Raw genomic sequence first — 22,305 nt, 5'->3', positions numbered from 1 at the left:
CAGCCTGGCAGGACGGGACGCGGAGCCCCCGAGGAGCCCACACCGGCACCGGCACCGGCACCGCTGCTGCTGCTGCTGCTGCTGCTGCGGGGGGCGATGAGCGCAGCGCCGGGAGCCCAGAGCCCCGCCGCCGCCGGGGGCCCCACGGGGGTGCCGGTGCGCTCGGTGCTGCGCCACGTGCAGCTGGAGAGCCTGGCCGCCGGGCTGAGCGGCGGCGTCGTGTCCACGCTGGTGCTGCACCCGCTGGACCTGGTCAAGATCCGCTTCGCAGGTGGGGACGGGGGGGGACAGGGGGCTACAGGGGGGTGCAGGGGGGCTGCAGGGGTGGGGGGGCACGCGGAGGCAGCCGGCGTTCAAAGTTCGCCTTCGTGCAGGTTTTCAACCGTAGCGATGGTTGGCCTCGTGTCTTGTCTTTTATAGAAGATTTGCTGTATTTTGGGGTCGATGTCTTAAATGGGTATCAGAAATAAATTCTGAACTAGTGAGTAAAAGTCTTAAAAACCTAACGCCTTACGTTTCTCAGCAGGCTTTTTGCGCAGTTGGGTTTAAATAGCCTCTCCTGCCTCATAGCGCGGTCACATCCCGGGCTGCGTTAGGAGGGTGCAGCCAGCAGAAGCGCTCCCTTTGCCTTTTTCAGGCATTTCTAGGATGCCTGAAGCACTGCGTCCAGTCTGGGGTTCACCAGTTCAGGAACGGCATTGGGATGCTGGAGTGATGCCAGGGGAGGCCACCAGGCTGGACGAGGTGCTGAGTGCGTGGCACAGGGACAGACAGGAGCAGGCCAGGCTCCAGGAGAGAAGGCTAAAGCGAAGCATTATTGCAGTCTGTGTCATCGGAAGACATGGAAAAGGTGAAGCCAGGTTCTTCTTGGAGCAAGTGATAGGGATAGAGGGAACAGGCACAGGCTGGAACATAGAAAATTCCGGTTAACTACTAAGAAAAACTTTTTTTTTTTAACTATGAAAGTAGTCAAATGCTATAAGAGGTTGTTCGTGCTGTAATCTTTTCAGCTTTGGAAATGTTCAAGAACTGACTGGACATGTCCTGATTAGCCTGATCTAATTAGATGTGTTTTGAGTAGGGGATCGATTGTATTAGATGACCTCTGGAGGCCACTTCCAAACAGAATTAATTTATGCTTTTATGTGATGGTTTCAGTTCTTTTCCTGGTTTCCATCTGTTACGTTTTGCTTGGACTCACTAAGACTGATGTGTTTTTTTTTCCCCAAAAGCTTGTTCCAAGTCACTGAGATCTGAAGTCCACATTTTAACAGCATAGCTCTTGTGTTGGTTGGTGATACCCAGCTATCGCACCTTGTGGCACAGGAGAGAATAACATGGTGAAGTGCTTTGAGTTTAGGTGTCACTTCAGGATGGAAGCTCTCCCTCCCTGCTGCGTGTGAGTGGTCCACAGCTCTGTCCTTCCATCGCGTGAGGCCGCACTGAGAAGTTTTTGAACAAGACCTGAGTTACTTGTTGGCCACCGTTGTTAACCTTAGTCCCAGCTAGCTTTTCAGTCAGACGGTACAGAGAGAAAGGGATCATTTCACATGCTCCTTTGGTTTGCAAATGATGATCCCCATACTTTGTCTTCAACCAGGAAGTAAGAGCTGAGACCAAAAATCAGTGTTATAAAGACCTTTGGTAGCATCATTGACAGACTTGCATTCATGTCTCTGATTTTCCACCTTGTTTAATGTGCTTATAAACCTGATTTAATGTCAGCATGGGAAAAAAAGAAAAATGGAAAGGTCTAGCAGTGCTCATTCCAGCATTTAATTTATGTTCTAGTTTTGAGTGATTGTTAAAATGTAGAGGACTTGGCACAATATACTCAGAAAAAATCATTTTATCCTTAGTTCTGAAGTCTCACAACATACAGCACTGTACATGAAGATCAAAGGAGAATGAATATGGCACTGAACGGAAAACACCTGAAATTAATGATTACCATTGTGTCCTGGTGGGGATACAGAAACTGTATTGACTGTGAAACTTCATGATTAATCATATGTGATGTTTCGGTCTAACCTTTTGTCTATATGAAGAATGAAAGTGCCTGCTGTACTGGCATCCTAGAATAATTGAGGTTGTTGTCAGTAACCAACAAACTGTCTTGCTGTTATGACAGGAACAATGGTAGCTACTGCTTTAAGTTGTATGAAAGCTGTATTCTAAAATCAATCTATCAAACAAAGACTTGGGCATTCTTTGTCTTGTTGATGATTTCCTGAATATTTGGACAGCTGTTTGGTTATTGGGTGAAAGCGTGCACTTTGGTGTTTTCATGCAAATCAATTCAATGAGAAACAAAGTAGCACATAAGAATTGATGATGGAAATAACCTTTGAGAATTCTGGTAAAAACTGACTTTGGAATCAATAGGACATGACTAACTGAAGATACTCAGGTCTACAGAGAACATTCAAAAGAAAAAGATTTAAGTTACAAACTCTTATATGAGGGGGTTACCAAACTCCTTGTAGAAACCTGTTGTCAAAGAGCCCACGCATAGCACTTGAAATATTATGTGAAATCCTTGGGGCTCTAAAAAGAAAGGATGCAAAGAATTTCTGCTCACCAAAACTGCACATTAGTGCACCTAGTCTTGTCAGATTGATGGAAATTTTCTTCTTGCAGAGCTTGAAAGTTATTTTTATTTTTTTCTTTTTTAAAGTTCTTTAAGTCTAGGTTTACTGAAGTTGTAAACCCCAGCTTCTGCATACCTTTAAAATACAGCTGATTAGTTAGGCTTTTATGTTCACTTGCATCTTTGTTTGGAGGCTGTGAACTGCTGGTGTGGCTTTCACACAGCTGAATTTCATGCTTCTGGAAAGTTTTTTTCACTGCAATTTCTTTTTTTCACAGTGAGTGATGGATTGGAGCTGAGGCCAAAATACAATGGGATTCTCCACTGCATGACCACCGTCTGGAAGCATGAAGGACTACGAGGCTTATACCAAGGGGTAACTCCCAACATGCTGGGAGCAGGAGCTTCCTGGGGACTTTACTTTTTCTTGTAAGTAGAGCTCTAAAATATGTCAGATCCTGTGCAATTTAACGATCGTATATAAACTCCATCTGCCCTGGGAGGGTATACAGAAAAAAAAAGTGCTAAATGGCTTATAAACTTGTGATTCTTTTAGTACGTCCAGGTCCATTACCCGTCATTACGGTTTGCTGTTTCAGAACACAAGCAGTTTGAGTCAGAGACATGTTAGTTTGTCGAGTACAGTGCATTCCCCTTGATGCTGTGAAAACACTAAGGAACTTGAGAGATGGTGACATCACTCGTAAAGAGTCCTCTAAAAGCTCAAATAAACTGTGCTTAAAGCCTCATGGAAATTAAGCACCTACACTTGCATGTTAAAAAGTAAAGGACATGGTAGTTTCCTACTAAAGCTGAATATTGAGCTGCTTTTTAATAATTCTGCTAACAGTTCTTTCATTGTTTTTGTTAATGTCCTTTGCTTATAAAGACTATTTTTTAATATTCAATATGTTCTACTTTATTCGCTCTGTAACTGACCTGCTTTACTGCTGTTCCCTGTTAATTGAAACATTTTTAGAGAGGTTATTTGGTATTCCTATGCAAAGCTGACTTGCCAGTTGTGCAGATTATGCTTTTGTTGGACTTCAGTCCTCAAGCTCTGCTGTGAGCTCCTATTGACTGTTCAGCTCCTAGTGACGCTTTTAAAACCACAAACACTGGAAACTGGATCAAGAGATGAAAGCTCATTGGAAACAGAAAATAGATAACTACCACTGTTATTTTTAATAAAAATTAGGATGTCTGGTGTGTTTCTTTAAGAAGTTAATTCTTGAGATAGATAGCTGCTTCAAGATGTAGTCTCATTGATACTGACAGTAGTCCTTGATCAATTTAAATATGTATCACCAGAGTTGACTTGAAAGAGTTCACCATTCAGAAATCAATTAATCAATTATCTATAATGATAATTTATTTAGAAATCCTTTCAAAGGTTATGTACCAGCTAAAGTTTTCCCTGATGCTAAATGAGAATGTGTTGCTGAGTTTGTTTGTTTGTTTGTTTTTGAAAGTGATACAGGTTTGTTTTTACCTTTACCAAAATACATTCTACGTTTTCCAGTTATAATGCCATCAAAGCTTACAAGAAGGAAGGGAAGCTGGAAAGTCTCAGCGCAACTGAACACCTAGTGTCAGCTGCAGAGGCTGGTGAGTTAAATACAAAGAAGATTAATGTTTTCTTCTAGCCTGTCCATATGCTGCTCTTTGCCTTTCTGTGTCAATGCTGTTCTTTCTTACAGGTGGCAAGTGTAAGTGTTTGAGTCCAAATGCAATCACTTATTGTCTGTAAATAAATTAATGATGTCTGAGATAAATGGATAATTAACTGTGGTCCTTTCAGTTTTGCTCAGAAGCAGCAGTTGGTAAAATCCCTTCTGACCTTGTTTTCATCATGTATAAGTGCTTTCTGTATTTAGTACTATATTGAGTCCGAAAACATAGCTGTATAAATCAGCTGTTACTAGCTTGTTAACTCATTAAACTTTAAATGTTTAGACCTGGAAAAGAGTAGGCCTGTTGAAGTTAATAAAATAAATAAATTGGTCGTAGGTCCTTGAAAATCATTATCTAAGGTCCAGGTTTTCTTTAAAACTATAGATCCAAAATCAAAGCACAACTTTAACCATCATGACTTTTAATACATTGTTTCTGACTTACTTTCTTGCACGTGTTTATATGTACTATTTAATCTAGGTAGTTGAGAAGATTTTATTAGGATGTTGTAGCATTTCCTTACAGTTGAAATAAAATGCATATTCTTTGATGCAAAAAATACTAATGTCACTTTACACCTGCGTTAAAGCTACACCAGGTTGCTTGTGTTAACCTGTCAGTATTAAGTCAATTTCCTGTGACTGAGGCGTCCACTGAATTTTGAATAATTGAGTGCCTGGAGACTAACTCAGGTAGTCAAGAGTACAATATGAAAATACTTGTGTTCTGTCTACTACAGATTGCACTACTGAGTGTGGAATGGTGAGGGAAAAAGGGGGATGTGCTGTGAATGTGCATAAAGGTGTATGCTCCATAGACGTAGCCCCAGCAGGAGAAGTTTGGACTGAGTTTTGAGCTTTAAAGGCAGAAAGAGAGAACAATGGTGTGTCTAAACTTTGCCTCTTTCAAGTAATATGAGTACTCTCATAGGATAAGTAGTTTTGTTATCATAGAAGCGTGTGTTACACTGAACTAAGCAAACTGGGACCAGCTTTGGCGTGGGCTTAACAATCAGTCTAACTTCCATCTGTTCTCAGGAGCCATGACTCTCTGCATTACGAACCCGATATGGGTAACGAAGACGCGACTTGTATTACAATACGATGCTGGTGTTGATCCATCAAAGCGGCAATACAGAGGAATGTTCGATGCTCTTATAAAGATATACAAGACAGAGGGCATACGTGGCTTGTACAAGGTAATAAAATTTAAAACATCAGGGCTGGCTGGCACCCCTCAATAGCATTGTGAGGTTTGCAAATGCTTGTCTACAAAAAAAAAAAAAACACCACAATTTGTATGTCTTTTTTTTGTATTAGCTTATTTTTATTCTATGAGTCAAAGCAAAGATCAAGCAAAAAGGCTTAAACTTCAGAAAAGCAACTACGTTATTAAATGTAGGAAATCACTGAAGTGTAAGCTTTATGTTTAAGCCGTCTTCTGAAAATACTGAAATGAGAGTAAACTACAAGCTATTTTTTTAAATTTTTTGAGTCTCCCCCAAACTAGGATTTGGATAAGAGAGCAGCAATAGTGTGATCTATGTTGCTGCTAGTGACTTTTTCCATTTCATCTCTTATTAATTAATTCATCTTATTCATCTCTTTCTGACACCTTGTACAACGTAACATATGACTAAAGTACTTGCTAATTTTTTCTTCTACAATGGATGATTTCACCAGTGCTCGTTTGCCCCCTAGTTATTCAGGTCTGTAATCTGTCATCTCTAGATGCATAAAATTTACAGACTTCTCAAAATGGTATGCATATGTGCGGGTTCTTGTTCCGTTTAATTTAGGGAAACAGATGGCAACTGGATTTGGACTTTTTGCTTCCCCCTTCCTTCAGGCCATGACATCACGATGCGTTCATCAGTGCCTAGAAGGTGTGAAGAAACCTACTTTAGTTCAGTCTGGCTCTTTTCTTGCAAGTAAGGCTATAGAACAAGAACACTATCTCTTAGGAATTGTCCTGATTACTGAACATTAACTTTGTTTATTAGCAGTGAAAAATACAGTCCTGTATGCTAAAGACATGCTGATGCCACATGCTGATGAATATCAAATTCTGACACCAGGAACAAAACACTTCATACTCATTCCTAGTTGAAATTGTCACAATTTCTGATTTGCCTGCCTGGATGTCTGCTTTGTTTCACGTAACTAAGTTTTAATTTCTTCTGTTTCTTAATTCTCTGTTAGGATTTCTTTCCATTGAGTTACTTTTCAGATTCTTCATGTATGTAGTATGCGTTACTTTTAGCACTAGACCCTTTTTTTGTAACATTAGTCTGCAAGTGGGTAGTTAAACCAGGTAATTCCTTTGAAGGAGCAAATTACCTGCTTAATTAGCTGTTCTGAAAAGAAGGTAACCTAGATTGGTCCTGACTGACCTATATAACCATTCACACCGATTAACTTCCATTTAACATCAGGATTCTCTCAACCTTTTCTATACTGAAGAAGGTATGTCTTCAGGTGGCTTTTTTACAGTATCCATACAGTAGCCTTATTCCATTTTCTGCTTTTGTTCACTTTTTTTTTCTTCTCACTTGGTTTAAAACTCAAGGGTTGAAGTTTTATCAATCACCCTGTGTTGCAGGAGCTGTAATGCAGATGAATGTCTTTCTCCTCTTAACATTAATTTCAGAAAGAGCTCCTTGGAGCAGATAAGGAAAATGCCACTGCAAGTTGGAAATAAAATCTGGAAGTTGTTTCCTTCTGGTGCATTTGAGATTAGCTTTCCAAAGCATGGTGGTGTTCTCTAAGCAATTCCATATCTTGCTCTCTGTTGCACAAGATGCTGTTGATGTTCTGAGCAATTCTTTTTAGTCCTTTCTGGCACAAGTTTAGTAATGTTAGGATGCACTAGTCTTTCTATTAAGGATCAAAGCTGTCTGTTATCTGTGTTAAGTAGTGTTAGCTAAACTGTAGTTCGTCTGAAGATGGCTTCCCTGATAATTTGTGCTGCTTGAACTTGGCCTGGATTTAAAAACAGAAATAGGAGCCTTTCTTTCTCCTGTCATCCCAGTAATCATCTAGTCAGTGATCTTCCCCACCCTCCATCCATAGGCTTTGTCCTTTGACTTCAGTCCCCCAGATGACCAGGGTCGGAGCTGCTTTGCTGCACTCCAAGCTGAAAAATAAACCCACCACTTTGGGGTCATGCAAGTTGAAGATACCCAGTAGATCTGTTGGAGATCTGAGTTCTGAAAATGATTTTGCCTAATGAAGTTGAATGTCATGCAACCATCACCATGTTAAGTGCTATATGTTTCTCTTCAAGTCTAAGGCAGGAGAGACCAAACATTTTAAAATAATCTTAAGACTGTAGGAGTTTGCACTTTAGGAAAAACATACAGTATCTCTGAGCTCTTGAGAAATTGTTAGCTGTCTAGTGTAGAGTGGCTGACTAAAGAAAATGTCAATCAAGAATGTAACTAACATTCTTGGTGGTTTGTGTGATTCTTTCCTCGTATTTTCAGTTTTATTCTCTTTCAGTGATGATAGAGGCAGCAATTAGGGCAATGCTTAATGGACAGCAGTAAATTCCCCAATAAATGGGAAATGTGGAAAGTTTAAGGAGATTAAAAAAATGTGGAGTCATCAAGACTGAGAATAATAATGCAGTATGCTAACAACAACAAAAAATCCTAGTAGTGTTACACACTCATTACCAAGTGAAAATATATTTTACAATCACCCTGGACATTTCCATTCAACAGTTTCACCTTTGATAGGCAAGTTTCTGTAATCTGAGGATAATGTATTTTTTCCAGTCCATTAATGTCTTAAGACATTTATCTCTCTTTATTTGCTATGTTTTCTGCTTGTGCTCTTTTCCTCCTTGCAAACGTGAAGTTTATAAGCTAAGTGACTTTCTATTTCTTTATTTTTCCCTATTGCAAAATCCACTGGGATTTGATCGTCTTGACTTTAAGTGTAGCCCCGGGCTCTAGACAGAGAGAGAGGGAAGAAGTAACTTTCACATAAAAGATGGTATCAGTCTTTGCTTTGAAGGAATTGGGAGGCATAGTGGCATTCTTCCAGTGTCTCTCTGCACGAGTTGGCAGAGCAGGGCATTCCGGTACTGCTGGCATTGGCATGCTGAGATCCCAAATGAAGATGGTGCTACACAGATTGCAAGGGGAATCTGCTACATTCTCTCAAAGCACACCAGAGGCTGTTCTGGCATGAGCTCTCTCAGACACTTCAGGCAGTGTTGTGAGTACCTTGTCACCAAATGAACCTCGTTCCCTGCTTTACTAAGCAGCATAGGCTTTCCTCTGTATGTTTGCCCAGGTTTCTTTTCATCTTGGTGGTGACTTCTGAAATTCTAACCAACTGAATGCTTTTCTCCTACCCTGGATCTTCTGTGCATGTAGCTGTTCTAAGACAAATTTAAAGTATGATTTTTTCCACATTGTTTATTGGTCAGAATTAAATACTTTACCGTGTACGTCTCTAGTTACATTTTTAATTTTGTCCATTATTCTAATTTTCTAAAACGGAATTCAAGCAGAACTTCATTAAGCAAAGATTGTTCCTGTGCATCTCTTATGGTAAAAGTCTTCTAAAGATAGGTTTTGAATATAAAAAGTAACAAGATGTCTATAAAGAAATGATTTAAAAAAAATATCTTTATGGTCATATTGTAGATGAAAAATAAATGTCAAATGTTATCAGGTTTTATGGCAAGGAAGTTATTTGCGTGAAATTGCAAGAATAAGAAAATTGAGTAGGAATATCTTTCCAAAACTTTGTCAGGCAGATATTTCATTACTGAAAAGAAATCAGTTTTGCTTTGAAACACTGTTCTCTAAGAACGTGTGGACTTGGATTCCTCCTTTTTTATGATTAATAGAACCCTGTTTCAGCTCTTATTATACTGAGGTTGACTGGCAGATAGTTGTCTCATTTGTCCTTATTGCATCTTCTAATACTGGCTCAACACTAAAAGTCCTTCAGTGTTTGGAAGTTTTCCCCATCACAAGAAGACTTGCAGTGTTCTGGCATTCATTTACCAAATCTCATCAGTAGATACTTTAGGACCCTTGGGTACAAGTTATCCAGTCTGCTGGCTTAAATTATAACAGTTTAGCACTCTTAAATGTTGTTTAACATTCTTCTCTCGTTAGGGGGGAAAATATTACCTCATTCTCCTATGATGTAAATACATCATTGTAATTCTTTCCTAGTACAAAGCAATTGTTTCCTCTGTCTCATAACTTTTTCACTGTCTAGTAATGGGCATATGTTAGTGAAGATTTTCCTTGCTATCACTAAAGCATTTCATACCGTTTATGGTTCTGCTGACCCACATAACTTTTTATTTGATACTTTCAGTAATACATATATTTTTGTCTGTTCCTCCTGTTACTTTTTTATGTTACTGCCTAATTTTCTTTCTGATTGAGGATTTATGAAAACCGAAGTTGTCCTTTCCCATGTGTTGTAGCATCAAACTCCACAAAATTCTGCAATTATGCTCACAGTTGACAAAATGGAGGGTTTTGGTTTAATTCCACTTGTCCATATTTAGGGAACTATTTTTTCAAGGTTGGTGGTTGTGAACTGGGGACTTCAGCTAGTCCTTAATTCACTTGATCAGTTCATGGTCACTGACGATTAATTTATGACCATTGTTTTCTACAGTGAGAATAAATTAATACTTTTTTATTACAGAGAGGTCCTAAAAATCACTTTCTGAATGACTATATTATCTTGAATTTAAGAAATTCATAGCTTCCAGAGAGTTAATCCTCAAGTGATAGAGACTCAGTGTGATTTTTATTCCTGCTGTTGTTTTCTTTTTTCTTTTTTTCTTTTTTTTTTTTTTTTCTGAAAGGTAGGAGTTTGTGAATTAATTTCTTTTTGTCCTGTTACACAGTAGACATTTCAGTAGACTCCTACCAGGATTCCTTCTCTTCTGCTCCAGGTTCTTAGTAGTTTATTGATCTGTCAGTATTCAACGTTTTGGTCTTCCAGTTTAGTCTAAGACAGAGTTTTTTGTCTGGACACATCTTTTCATATTCCTCTGTCTTTCCTGAATTCATGGAAGAGAAGGTAAAGCTGTTCAATACCACTATTTTTTGAGAAGTTTTGATTCCTCGAGTCCTTTTTAGCCATGTTTTGATCATTTACTGTTATAATTTTCTCCTTGCAACAGTTTTCAGCAAGCTTTTGGCTCCTGTAAGTCATTTGCTGCCAGGATGACTATTCCCCACTTATTTGTATTTTTCCAGTGTAAGTGACCAACTCTCTAACAAGAGAATTAGAACTTCTGAGAACGCACGCAGCTGTCAGTTCATTTCCAACTGAGCTACTCCTGCCTTCTCTTTCTTCTAGAGACACTTCAGAAGATCCGTTTTCCTCCTTCACTTCAACTTTTTTGAAAGTTTCTGTAAATTTCCATGTCACATTCCTACTGTCCCTTACTGCCCCTTACAGCTGGGCAACATTTCGTAGACTGCTGTTATGACTTTGTTCTTGCAGTTTGTTCTGCTGGGTTGCTTTGGGATATGTTTGGAGCAGGGTGAGGAATGCTCTCAAATTGAATTATAGATTTATTTTTTTAATGTAAATCATCCATAAGACCTCATATGAGTTACCTTTCCATCTGTGCGCTTCAGCTTTCTACTGTGCAAGTGTGTAAATATATTATAGATTCATATCTATAAACATTTATGTGTATATAAATATATATAAACACGTGTACATATCTGTCTCCAGGACTTGATCACAAGAGTTTTTGTACCTCTGCTTCTAGTAGCCTTCCTCACTGAGACCCCAGCTTCTGTAATTGCCTTATTGGTCTCAGGTGGGAATTTAACAGTTTACTGCCAGTCCCTGCCAGTTTGATTTGCAAATCAGCTTGATCATATTTTTATAATCCTCATCCACATTACCAGCTTTTTGAGACCTGTGCTTGTGCTCTGTTAGGTGGAGTCCACTTGCTTTATTTATCTTCCTCATTTGATGTCTTAGCTTGTACGTCATCTCAAGAAATGTAACATACATTATACTTTGAATGCCCACCCTGATGAATACCAACAAAGTGTGGGTTTTGAAACATACAGTACAGCCAGAGCTGTGCAGTCACAATTTTTAAAGGAATGGTGGATATATAATGTGTATAAACTGAACTCTGGCGAGTCGTATGGTTCTTGTGGATTGCTTTTCAACCTGGGTTTCTCCCCTTTTTTAGGGATTTGTGCCTGGTCTGTTTGGAACTTCACATGGAGCACTTCAATTCATGGCGTATGAAGATTTGAAATTGAGATACAACAAGTATAGAAACAGAGGATCAGATACAAAATTGGTAAGATTACTTAGAACAAAAATATTTTGTGGCATGTGAACAAGTGGAGATTTATTCCATTCCTCTGGGTCGTAGAACGGCCAAGTTTACAACCTATTGACGCATTAGTTAAAATATAAAATCTATAAGGAAATATGATTTTTCACTTTAGGAACAAACAACTGGTTGCTGCTGTTTTTTTCTGTAGGGAAATCAGGTTATTTTGGCAAGTGGTTTGAGAATTTTAGGGGAAGGAATGTTTTTTGAAAATAGTCTTTCTATGTGGAATCATAGGAAGTCTTCCTAAATACCTACCTATAAAACTAGTCAGGTGCAAATTGGGCAGAGGTATTGGTAGTTTTGGAACACCTGAAAGATTTCTAGAAGAGTTTCATTTGATAAGAATGAGCGAGCACAACAAGCATTTTACGATGAATTACCTAAGGCACTCTCTATGCTCTGTAACATTGCCAATTTTTGAAACGAGTTCATTGCAGAGGGAAAAAAATCTGTTGTTTAGTTTAAAATTTTAAAATCAAACAAGATTTGGGGAAATTGGCTATTTTAAACCATAGTTAAGGCAAACCTGTTGTGTTTTGTTTTGTTTTGTTTTTTAGAACACTGCAGAATACATAACGATGGCAGCTGTATCCAAAATATTTGCTGTGTCAGCAACTTATCCCTATCAAGTTGTACGAGCTCGTCTTCAAGATCAGCACAATACATATTCTGGTGTGTTTGATGTGATCCGCAGGACATGGAGGTAGGCACGCAGCATTTAAAGTTCGCATCTTGGAAACCATGTCTTACAGATTTACCGTGTTTACTTGCTTCCATGCTGACTGGTTATCTGTATGAAGCCGTTTTGTGGGCTGTGCCACTAATAATAGCTAGATTCTATGGACAAAGGAAGAGAGAGGAGAGGGTCAGTGCTAGCCCGCACACTTCTGTTGTTTATTCTGCCTCCTTATTCTCTTCCCCAGAATTTTGCTTAGAAACTAGCAAGGTTTAAAAACGCACCATTGAGTTGAGATTCTTTGGGGACTCTTTTAACAAGTTTCATTTGAACTGTTTTAGGTCATCATATATGACAAAAGAGTTGGGCTGGTGGGAGTTGTGGCTGATCCAAATTCATAGCAGGAGAATATGAGCTAACTAGGGCTGCTTATGCTGATGTCCCTGCAGTAGCCTGCAGTTTACAGGAAGGCTTACTAGTTCTTACAAAGCATGAATGTGTGCAGACATTTTGGGCCCACTCATGAGACACAAATGCAACCTAGAGCACTCAGAAGAGAGGTATAAACCACACCCAAGCACTTTCCAGGATCTGCTTTGACTACTCATCACTCTGGGTATCCTAGGTCCATATGAAACTAGAGAATAGGAAGCTGAAATTAGAAGTCTTCAAAACTTTCTAACAGAAGGGAAAGTGAAGGGTTAAGGTTTGATATGTTTTGACTCTGTAAACATTTCAGTAAGAAATTATTCTGAACTTGTTATTCCTAATTTGAAGTACATTTCCCTCAGTGAAAGAGCAAGAGAAAAGCAACAGGCTTTGTTTTATGTCTGATTTCTATTAAAATGTATTAATTAAAAGTATTTTTTTTTTCTGTGTCTTTAAAGGAAAGAAGGAATTCATGGATTTTACAAAGGAATTATCCCCAATGTGATCAGAGTGACTCCTGCTTGCTGCATTACTTTTGTAGTTTATGAAAATGTGTCTAGTTTTTTACTTGGTTTTAGAAAAGAAAATAATTAAAGGTATAAGCTTGTGTTCAGAAGGAATCTATCCTTTTTTATATATATATTTATGATCTGGGAGAGATTTACTTCAGCAGTCTATTTTGACACTGTGAATTGATTTAATATTTTGAGGAAAGAACCTGGAGATATTAAAACCCTGCCCGCATCTCTTCTGCTGAGAGTTCCTGCCTTGCTACATTTCTCTCCCCTCTGAATGAGCAGCGTCTGCCTGGAACAAATGTCTGCAACTGTGAAGTAGCATTGTGACTGGGTGAAGGCAGCTGTGCAACAATTCAATTCATCCTGGCCTGCCTGGAGTAATGGACTAATCTGTTGTGACAAGTCGCAAGATAACAGTTGGTCAGATTGTACTGCAGAAAACTTCATATAAAAGCAACTCTGGAATCCATCAGAACGTCCTCAAATCTTTATCAGAGCCTCATGGAGAAAATACGTATGTATTTGTTTACAGCAGTGTTTTCTGAATCCATCTCTGTTATCTGTCAGGTTTTAGATTATGGAGTGCTCCACATTCCATCGCTCATCCAACACAAAAATGCTGTCTCAGTGGGGTGCAGTTTGGAAACTCAAATGTTTTGTAAAACAGTCAGCTGTCCATTCCTGGTTTTGAGTAATTGCCAATTGAAATCCAGCTCTTGAGTCATACCAAGACAGACTTTGCGGTGTGGTTGTTGGCTTGTTTTAATACCAAACCAAAGTCTGTTGTGTGCATTGCTGGCAACTTACTTCATTGGTTTTCTCTCTCTTCCCTCCCCACTCTGACCAAGATGTTCCGTCTCTGTCACTGATGCATCTGACCAAATATTACTAAGTAAATGAATATTTGAAAGTAGGCTTACTTAAAAAAAAAAAAAATATATATATATATATATATATGGGTTTTCCTAGTGATTCCATAGTTATGCAGTTTTCAAGCAACTTTAACAGCAAATATGACTACTCATTTTGAATAATATTCTTTGAAAAAATCCATAGGTAGTCTAAAAATACTGTGCACAGGACTTTTTTTTTAAAGTCGTTAATGCCTTCTGACTTAGTCTCAGGAAATGACTAAGAATATACCAATTGCTAACACAATAGTAAGCAAAATTACAGTACATCTCAGTAAATTTGAATCCCAGTGCTTATTTTTATGGCCATAGTTGCTGTCAAGGATACGTACTTTTTGGAAACCTAGGTGTTTTTTTCTTTTTTAGTTCTTCATTACAGAAGCACGTTACCAAGCATAGCATCTGCCTCCTGCTATTATTATAAATGTATGAATAAATATCTAGAAAGTAGCACTTAACTGAGGAGGAAATAAATTAGCAAAGGTTATTCAGCAGGTGGGGAAATACTCAGTTTCATAAGGAACAGAGAATACTGTTCAGCAAAGCACTTGAATAATCTCTTAGAGAAGTTTCCTGTTTAACACAAGACTAACCAGAAGCAGAAATTAGGGAATTGGTTTAACCTTTAAGTTTGGAACTACAGAAACTGCTTAGTATTTTGAATCTCAATTCCTGTTGTTTGTTTCTCTTGATACTATTGCTACATCATGCTTTGTGTATGCTTAACTTTTTTAATAATTTACTCCTTTTCCTCCCTAATCCCATCCTTCCTTTCTACTGTTACAGCTGATAATACATTAAGCTATCTCATCTGAAATGGCATGTGACCATTATATGTTATTTTTGTTTGTGTAATTATAAAAGCTGCCATGTACATCTAACCGAAGAGCAAATTTACTAAAAGTTTACCATGCAAATTCAGCATAGAGCCCTATCAGCTACTACCTTCTTTTGCCTTTCTTTGGAAGTTTTTTTACTTGGGTTTGTGTTTTCTAGTATTCAGGATTCAAAATACATTGTGAAGACATAGGAATAAACCATACGAAAATAATAAAAGTTGTGCACTGACCGCCCTAGATGAGCATGTTTAGACTCAGAGCGGGGTACGTGTGATCCAGGGTAAGCGTAAAGCCAGTCTCCAAGCGTGTACACAATCAGTGACTGTATGCTAACTGACATCCGCTAAATTCCCACCATAGTTTAGCTCACAGTAACTAGTTTGTGTTCATATGCCCTAAAACCCCTCTTACCAGCCAACAAAAACAGTGGCAGTTCTTCAGAGACATAAATGCCAGCTGTGCAGTTTGCTGGCTTGCAGCAGTATCACGTGTAAGCTTGCAGCAGGGAGAACCTGAATGCTCTCCTAGCTGCAGCTGTGTTCCTATAGCATTTTAACAAAGCTGCGGATGAGCTGTCAATTTGAGACATGCCTTGGGAAAATCTTATAACCAGCTCAGAAGAAAAAACTGGATTTTGTATTAGAAAGCTAAAATAAATTATCTCAGATGTAATGCTTTTCCTTTTAGTTTCTGAACAGGGTGTATTTCTGCATGTTATACATGCTTTTTTTTTTATTTCATTAATATGCAATTGATTTTGCAATCTGACATGGCTAATATTTACCCTTAGACTCTGGACTTTTTTGTTTGTTTGTTTTTAAGACTTGAGTATGTATTTGGAAGAGAGTACTCTAAAATGTTTCTGTTAACACTGCACCAGGTAGAAGATGTGCCATGGTCAATGTTGTCACTCCTCATTACTTCTTGTCCAGTCTGGAGGCTGCATTCAAATATCTGCAACATCAGTCTTTCAGTTTAGCAGTACACTTTTTGGAAAGCCAAGGCTTTTCAGCCTGCTTTATTTCTGCATCTTCCAAACAATGTATCTAGCTTTAACACCAAAGTGATTGTATATATCTGACAGGCTAAATTCAGAATTATTTATTGGCAAAACCTAAGTTTTGTAACTGTAAAATTACTCAGGTTTTGCATGATGACAGTGGAGATCAATAATAAACGTATGCACTGAAATCTAGTCTCAAGCAGAGGACATAAGGAAAGAAAACTTTGGATATTCCCTTTTTACTTATTTTTTCAGAACATATTTAACACCAGTCATCAGGTGTAAAGACTGACAGGTGACGGTCACAAGAAGTTTGTAGAGAGATGTAAGACATAGCAAAGCATCCGATTCCTCGTTCACATTCATAGGAGTAGGTGTTGGGTATGTGTTTCACAGACTAAAGCCAAGGTTGGAACTTAGAAGTGTTCTAAAGAAAAGAATTGTGTATTATAATACTGTGTCAAATACCTGGAACAGTTTGCTGACTAATAAAATAGCCTGGATTTTTTTTTTGTAAAAGGTCTTATTTATTTGATACAAAAAAATTACAGTTAACTCCTAAAATGGTGTTGGTATATTTTCATATATCAAAAAAAGGAATTATAAAAGTTAATGAAGGTTTTTTACATTTATATCCTAAAATGATTATTATAAAAAAACCTCTGCAATGTGCAAAAAAAAAGGTAGACAAACACTACAAAAGAAAGAGTTTGGTGCCTTTTAGTCAAAAACTTGCATCCAACTCTGTAATTTGTCTAGAAAATTGTACAAAATACAAATAGAGATTACAAAAAGGTAGGGTTATTTTGGCAATTCTTCAATGATGATACGGGAGACTGAATTCCATCCAGTAGAAGCATCTCCCCTTGGATAATCGGCGCAAGTCCCGACCCAGATGGCAATGTCCACCAAGCCGGCGTTGATCCCCTCACACAGACCTTCCACTGGTTAAAGACAAAACCCACGTTACCTCAGCACACTGTATTTTGGAACTGGCAGTGGACACAAGTACTTAATGACAGTTCATTGGAAGTTCATGCTATTTAGTTAAATCTAAGTAGCATTTTTAGAAATAAAACCTGGGTATTGCTTAGAGAGTTGGCAATGCAGGTTTCAGAGCTGTGTGCTACCTTTATCCATGCTTCTCACTGATGTCTGTTACAGTGCATGAAGCTGGGGGAAAGCAATTCTCTAGATGCAAAATAGGAGTCTATCTGCTTCTTTACATGTCCAGATTTACAAACTGGCAGCAGCGATATGGCTTCAATCCCATCCAGCCACCATTTTTGCAGTGACAGAGTCGGTGGGGCAGGCCCACAGCTGTACCTGGAGCAGCACTGCAAAAGTTCCCTTTTATCACCTTTCTTTTTTCCCCAAGCACTGCTAATTGGAGGTGGGTTAATGAAAACAAGTGTGTTCTACCCCTGGGGGGATGAAAATCTATCATACCCACAGATGTGAGATTTCATTCAGTCATGAAATACTACAGGGAAGACAAGTGCCTCTTGCAAAGAGCTGGGCTGCTGGCTTCATGATACTCTGGCTCTGCTCTAAACTGAGAGCAAAATACAGCTTAAACCTCTGGTGCAATGCTGTTAAAACCATAGCAGTAAAAAATAAATGCAACTCTTTTGGTTTTATAAATAATTCTCAGTGTAAGTATCAACCAGCAAGAGGTATCAACTTCACTCTAGGCCCCTCTTCCTAAGATGCATTTATTTTAACTGAGATGCATTTAATTTGTTTATTAACTAAGATGCATTTATTAACTAAATTTGCTACTAACCTGTAACCCATTGCTGTTGGTGCAGCCTTGGCATACATACCTGAAGAAGTTCGGTGTATATTAATAGTAGAATTCAGTTCTGGACTTCCTTGATCTAAATATATTATGGCTTCAATAGGAAGTGGCCCAGCACATTCCGCTCCATTGAAAGTGAAGTACCAGCGCTGACAGCAGGCATTTTTGCATTTTAGCCGAAGCGATCCGCTGAAGAGAACTCGCAGCGCGCTGTTAGAGCGCATCTTCGTAAACGTACATTCCTAAGAGGGACAAAAAAGCTTCGGTAGCAAACTCTGATTTTGAACCTACTCCCTAGAATTGCTATCAGTATTTTTTGGACGATATTTTTATTCCTTTCCCTTTAGAAAAAAAAAAAAAAAGCCAATAGTATATGATGCTAATCAGAAACAGCACCTCGTAGCTGATAATGGAGAAGGGGAATTATGGAAATTCTTAACTTTATTTAGACAAACCTGCTGTTAAGTTGGTGACCTAGTAACCTTCTGGGATTTATGGAAGGGGATATGAGCTGTCTGAAAGCTGCACTCAAGTCCTTGTGTAAGTGGACAGTGCAATTTCTGCCTCAGAAATCAGAACTCCTGGATAAGTTGGTTCTCATTCCAGCCACAACAGTCGGAGCTCAATTAGTCCAAACAATCTGGGCACTGCTTCATCGCTCATATTGGGAACTAGGAACTGGGAGGTGGGATTTCTTCCCCTCTTCTACCCCTGAACCATTGTTTTTGAAAGTTTTGTACTTTGTCTGCTGTGGTGGACAGAACTTTTTGGTTAATCTGGACAACACTTCAGTCTGCTCCTGAACAATGTTGGTCCTCTTTGGAGTAATAGCTAAAAACTACTTATACCACCTCCATCATTCTGAAACATTATTATGGAAATTAACAACCAGGCACACTGCTGATAAACACAGTTGAGATGGATCTGAAATAACCTCTGAGAAGTTTACCCTTATGTGTCGAAAAAGGCTCCAACAGGAAATCTGTACTATTTGTGCTACGTTGCTCATAATGTCAGACTTTAAAACTGCTGTGGTACTGCCTGAGTTGGCAAAGTAACATTAACTTACTGCTATTTTCCCAAGATCTATGCCGTAATTAAGTGCACTCCACGAACACTGCTTGAAGTTGGGTGTCCAGGACTCCTCGACGCTCTCTCGCATGCACTCTCCCTTTTCTCCCTTCAGCCCATCCCGTCCTGGGATTCCCGGTGTCCCAGGGATCCCGTTGGTTCCTGGGTTTCCATCCCGTCCAGGAACACCGCTGGGGCCTTGTAAGCACATGCCATTGTACTGAAAGACAGAGCAGAGCTTGCTGACACCATCCATTAACTCAGAGCATAACCAAGTTAATCAAACAACAACGAAAATTCAAAATACCTTGTGACAAGCTAATGGATTATTTCTGGATCATTGAGAAAATGGTTCCAGGAGATGAAAAGGCAGGAAAAATGAAATTTAAAAGATAAGCAATGCCAGCAGAATTTGCTGTAAATTAAGACTCCAATTATTTTATGAAATGATAATCAAACTTAAAAATAGAAATCATCCTAGTCGAAGGATTAAAAACCCTGATAGAAAAACATCAGAAGGTTGAAAACCTTCAAATGCAGAAACAAAAAAGATCAGTTGAGTTGTAAGAGCCCTGCTAGGCGTTGCTCTGCTCCGTGCCACATGCAACAGGAAGCACGTTGGTGATGGCAGGGGTTTGGGCAGCTGCACGCTGCCAAAACCTGATCCCCGGCTTCCCATGCACAGCAGTGGAAGCACATGCACGAAATGGTGGCATGCTCACAATCCCTCAACACTATGATATTGGAAAAGGCAAATGCTGCTGTCCCAGGCTGCATACTAGCACACGTTGCCTTCATACCTTTAGAGATTTGGCTTCACCCTGCTTGGGCAGGCTGTTAACGCAGCACGGGGCAGCACGGGGCACCTTTCCCTCCCTGGGGAGCTGACAGCTCCCTGGTCGGCTCTGCCCCATATAGTACCGATGCCTGTTCAGCCCCTTTTAGCCCCCTAGAGAAGGAGCAGGTCGTATCACCGTGCCCCTCCTGCAAGCTGTCAGCCCCAAAGGAACCTCATGCTCCCCATCCCTTCTCCTTTGCCTCTTGGGGAGCTTTGCTCTTCTGGGGTTTACTGATATTTTTTTCTGTGCTTTGGTGAAATGCATGGACTGTGCATGGATGACTCTGCTGGTCATCGCAGGCTTGGCTGCAGTCACTCCATGTATACAATCAGAAGGTACAGGAGGGGCTGAATTAAGGAGAAAGATGAACCCTAGAGTAACGAGCACTGGGATTTCCTCACTGCTGTCACCAAAGGACGCAGTGCTGGCGAACAGCAGTGGAGCAGCACGATGACTGAATCATGAAGGTGGCATTCAACAAAAAGGCAGATGGCTGGGCAAAGTACGTGTCAGCCTAAGGATCACGAGGATTAGGCAAAGGCACTCCCGTTTCATACAGCCTGGGCTTGCTGCTCTTGCTGCCGTTCTCCCACGAGGGGGCAGGCCCGGCTCAGAGGCCGGGATGGAGCCGTCAATCTTCATAGCGAGAGCATCTTGAGGAAAAAAAAAAAATATGATGTGAGCGAAAGGAATTGCCTCGGCTTTGGTCTCCAGTCCAACCAGATCCGCCTGCGCTTGCCAAATCGAGTATTGCTCATGCCTTCCTGAGTGCATAAAGCATCTATTAAAAAGAAAACGCCCGCAGGAGCAGCAGCTCCCATCTCGCTCCTGCCTTCATCCTGCTCCTGAGGCGCTCGGCGTGGAGCTGGCGCTGAAGCTCCCACCCATGCTGTGCTGCTCCGTCTGCCGTGCCCGAAAGCTGGAAGCAAGAGAAATGCCCCAAATCAGCGGCCCTAAAGCCACTCAGGCACAGACCCCGAGCTCCTCCACGTGTGCACATTCCTCGTTCTTCACACAAGAAAATGAAGGGGTGACGGCGTGCAAGGGAAGCAGCTTTACTCCTGGTGGTGTTTCGGCACGTCGCCCTTGGGGTCTTGCTGGAGAAACGTGAGGTGATCTGGAAGAAACGTGAAGTTGTGGGTTTTCTCCAGGAGGCGAATGGCAGCCCAGCAGCTCACGGAAATCGCTTCATGTCTGCTTTTCACATTCCAGGCACTGGAAATTCTCTCTCCTTTCTCTCTATCCCCGAGACGGGAGAGTCCCAGCACACACTCGGCTTTCGGGTTGCAGAGGGATCACAGAGGCACGCAAGAGGCTCCACAGAAAGTGGGATGAGTACACGTCCAGACACAGGTTTCCCGGTACCCGGTGGCAGCAGAAGGGCAGCTCCTTGCTTTCTGCCAGCTCCTGTCGCCCACCACTCACTCAGCAGCCTCTCCTCTCGGCGCCCACTGCTGCCATTACACGGCTCCACAGCTCTCGCCCCTACCCCAACGGCGTGCGGAGCCCCCCTCGGCTCACCCTTTATTCCCGCGGAGTAGCTCCCCTTATCCTCAGCTTCTCCACAGAAAGCCCCTCTTAGCCTCCCCTCCACAAAAAGCCCCCCGAAGGGCTCTCCCGGCCCGACCCAGCCGCTCTCCTTCCCTCAGCGCCCCCCCTGCCCCTCGCCACCTCAGGCCCCCGGCCCCGCCATTTTGCCCCCCTCACCGTCTCGGCCGCCACCTCCCGCTGCCTCAGCGCCTTCTGCTTGCCCCGGGGGGGCTCGGAGCCGCCGGGGGGGGGACCCGAGCCCAGCAGCAGCGCCAGGAGCAGCAGCGGGACGCGGAGCATGGCGAGAGAGAGGCGGCCAGGGGATAAATGGAGCCTTTCACGGCTCCCAGCCCCAGCTCCCTCCCCGGGGAGGCCGGGAACCGGGCGGGAGCGGCCAAGGCAGCGCCGGCCCCCGGCAGCCATTGGCAAGGGGCCGGGGGGCTCCCGCCCCCCTCAAGCCCCGCTCCGGGCACCCGAGGGCTGCAGGGAGAGCGAGGGGGGGGTGGCACCAAACCCTGCCAGGCACTGCCACTTGAAGGCTTTAACCACCCGTCCGGCTGAGCCCAGTCGATTTGACACAATAAAATGTTGGTTTGTGTGTAAAATAACGCTTCTTTCCTTGGTCGTAGCGGTATACGGGCTATACGCTGAGTTATACAGGCTGTAGTGTATGCCCGGTACCGTTACGAGTGGCAGCACCTCGATAGGTAATGGGTGTGTTGCAGCCTCTGGGGCTTACAAAGGCGGCTTCCAGAAGGGGGAGATACGCCTCAATACATTGTTTTGTGAAGTATTTATCAAAACCGCACATTTCTGCTGCAGGAATGCACGTTACGAGGCGATGAGCCATCCGCTCTTTCACGCTGTGCAACCAGAGTACACAAAGCCTCCTTCCACAGCAGCACTTCACATGCGTGTCTCTAACAAGCAGGTATCTCCAATTCAAACTAAAAGAAGGGAGATTTACATTAGAGTTTATGAGGAAATTCTTCACCCAGAGGGTGGTGAGGCCCTGGCACAGAGAAGCTGTGGATGCCCCATCCCTGGAGGTGCTCAAGGCCAGGC

The 22,305-nt window shown here is 41.2% G+C and overlaps 2 protein-coding genes across 2 annotated transcripts; one reads left to right on the top strand and one right to left on the bottom strand.

Annotated features, from left to right (window-relative positions):
* Nucleotides 1-96: 96 nt before the first annotated feature.
* On the top strand, nt 97-13,344 carry SLC25A32 (solute carrier family 25 member 32; the record flags this gene model as incomplete). The annotated part of the gene is made up of 7 exons (XM_084510612.1): nt 97-271; nt 2,869-3,019; nt 4,113-4,198; nt 5,302-5,462; nt 11,471-11,584; nt 12,181-12,326; nt 13,187-13,344. 7 exons carry the CDS (start codon nt 97-99, stop codon nt 13,320-13,322), a joined length of 969 nt encoding a protein of 322 aa, XP_084366738.1. The 3' UTR covers nt 13,323-13,344.
* Nucleotides 13,345-16,502: 3,158 nt separating this feature from the next.
* On the bottom strand, nt 16,503-21,669 carry CTHRC1 (collagen triple helix repeat containing 1). The gene is made up of 4 exons (XM_084510613.1): nt 21,418-21,669; nt 18,870-19,091; nt 17,826-18,042; nt 16,503-16,943 (listed from the first exon to the last, which is right to left on the bottom strand). The coding sequence occupies exons 1-4, from the start codon at nt 21,661-21,663 to the stop codon at nt 16,801-16,803; spliced, it is 828 nt and encodes a 275-aa protein (XP_084366739.1). The 5' UTR covers nt 21,664-21,669; the 3' UTR covers nt 16,503-16,800.
* Nucleotides 21,670-22,305: the final 636 nt, after the last annotated feature.

Source organism: Aythya ferina (assembly GCF_964211825.1).
Source record: "Aythya ferina genome assembly, chromosome: 2".
Classification (NCBI taxonomy): Eukaryota; Metazoa; Chordata; class Aves; order Anseriformes; family Anatidae; genus Aythya; species Aythya ferina.
This window is presented reverse-complemented; position numbering and strand designations above follow the sequence as displayed.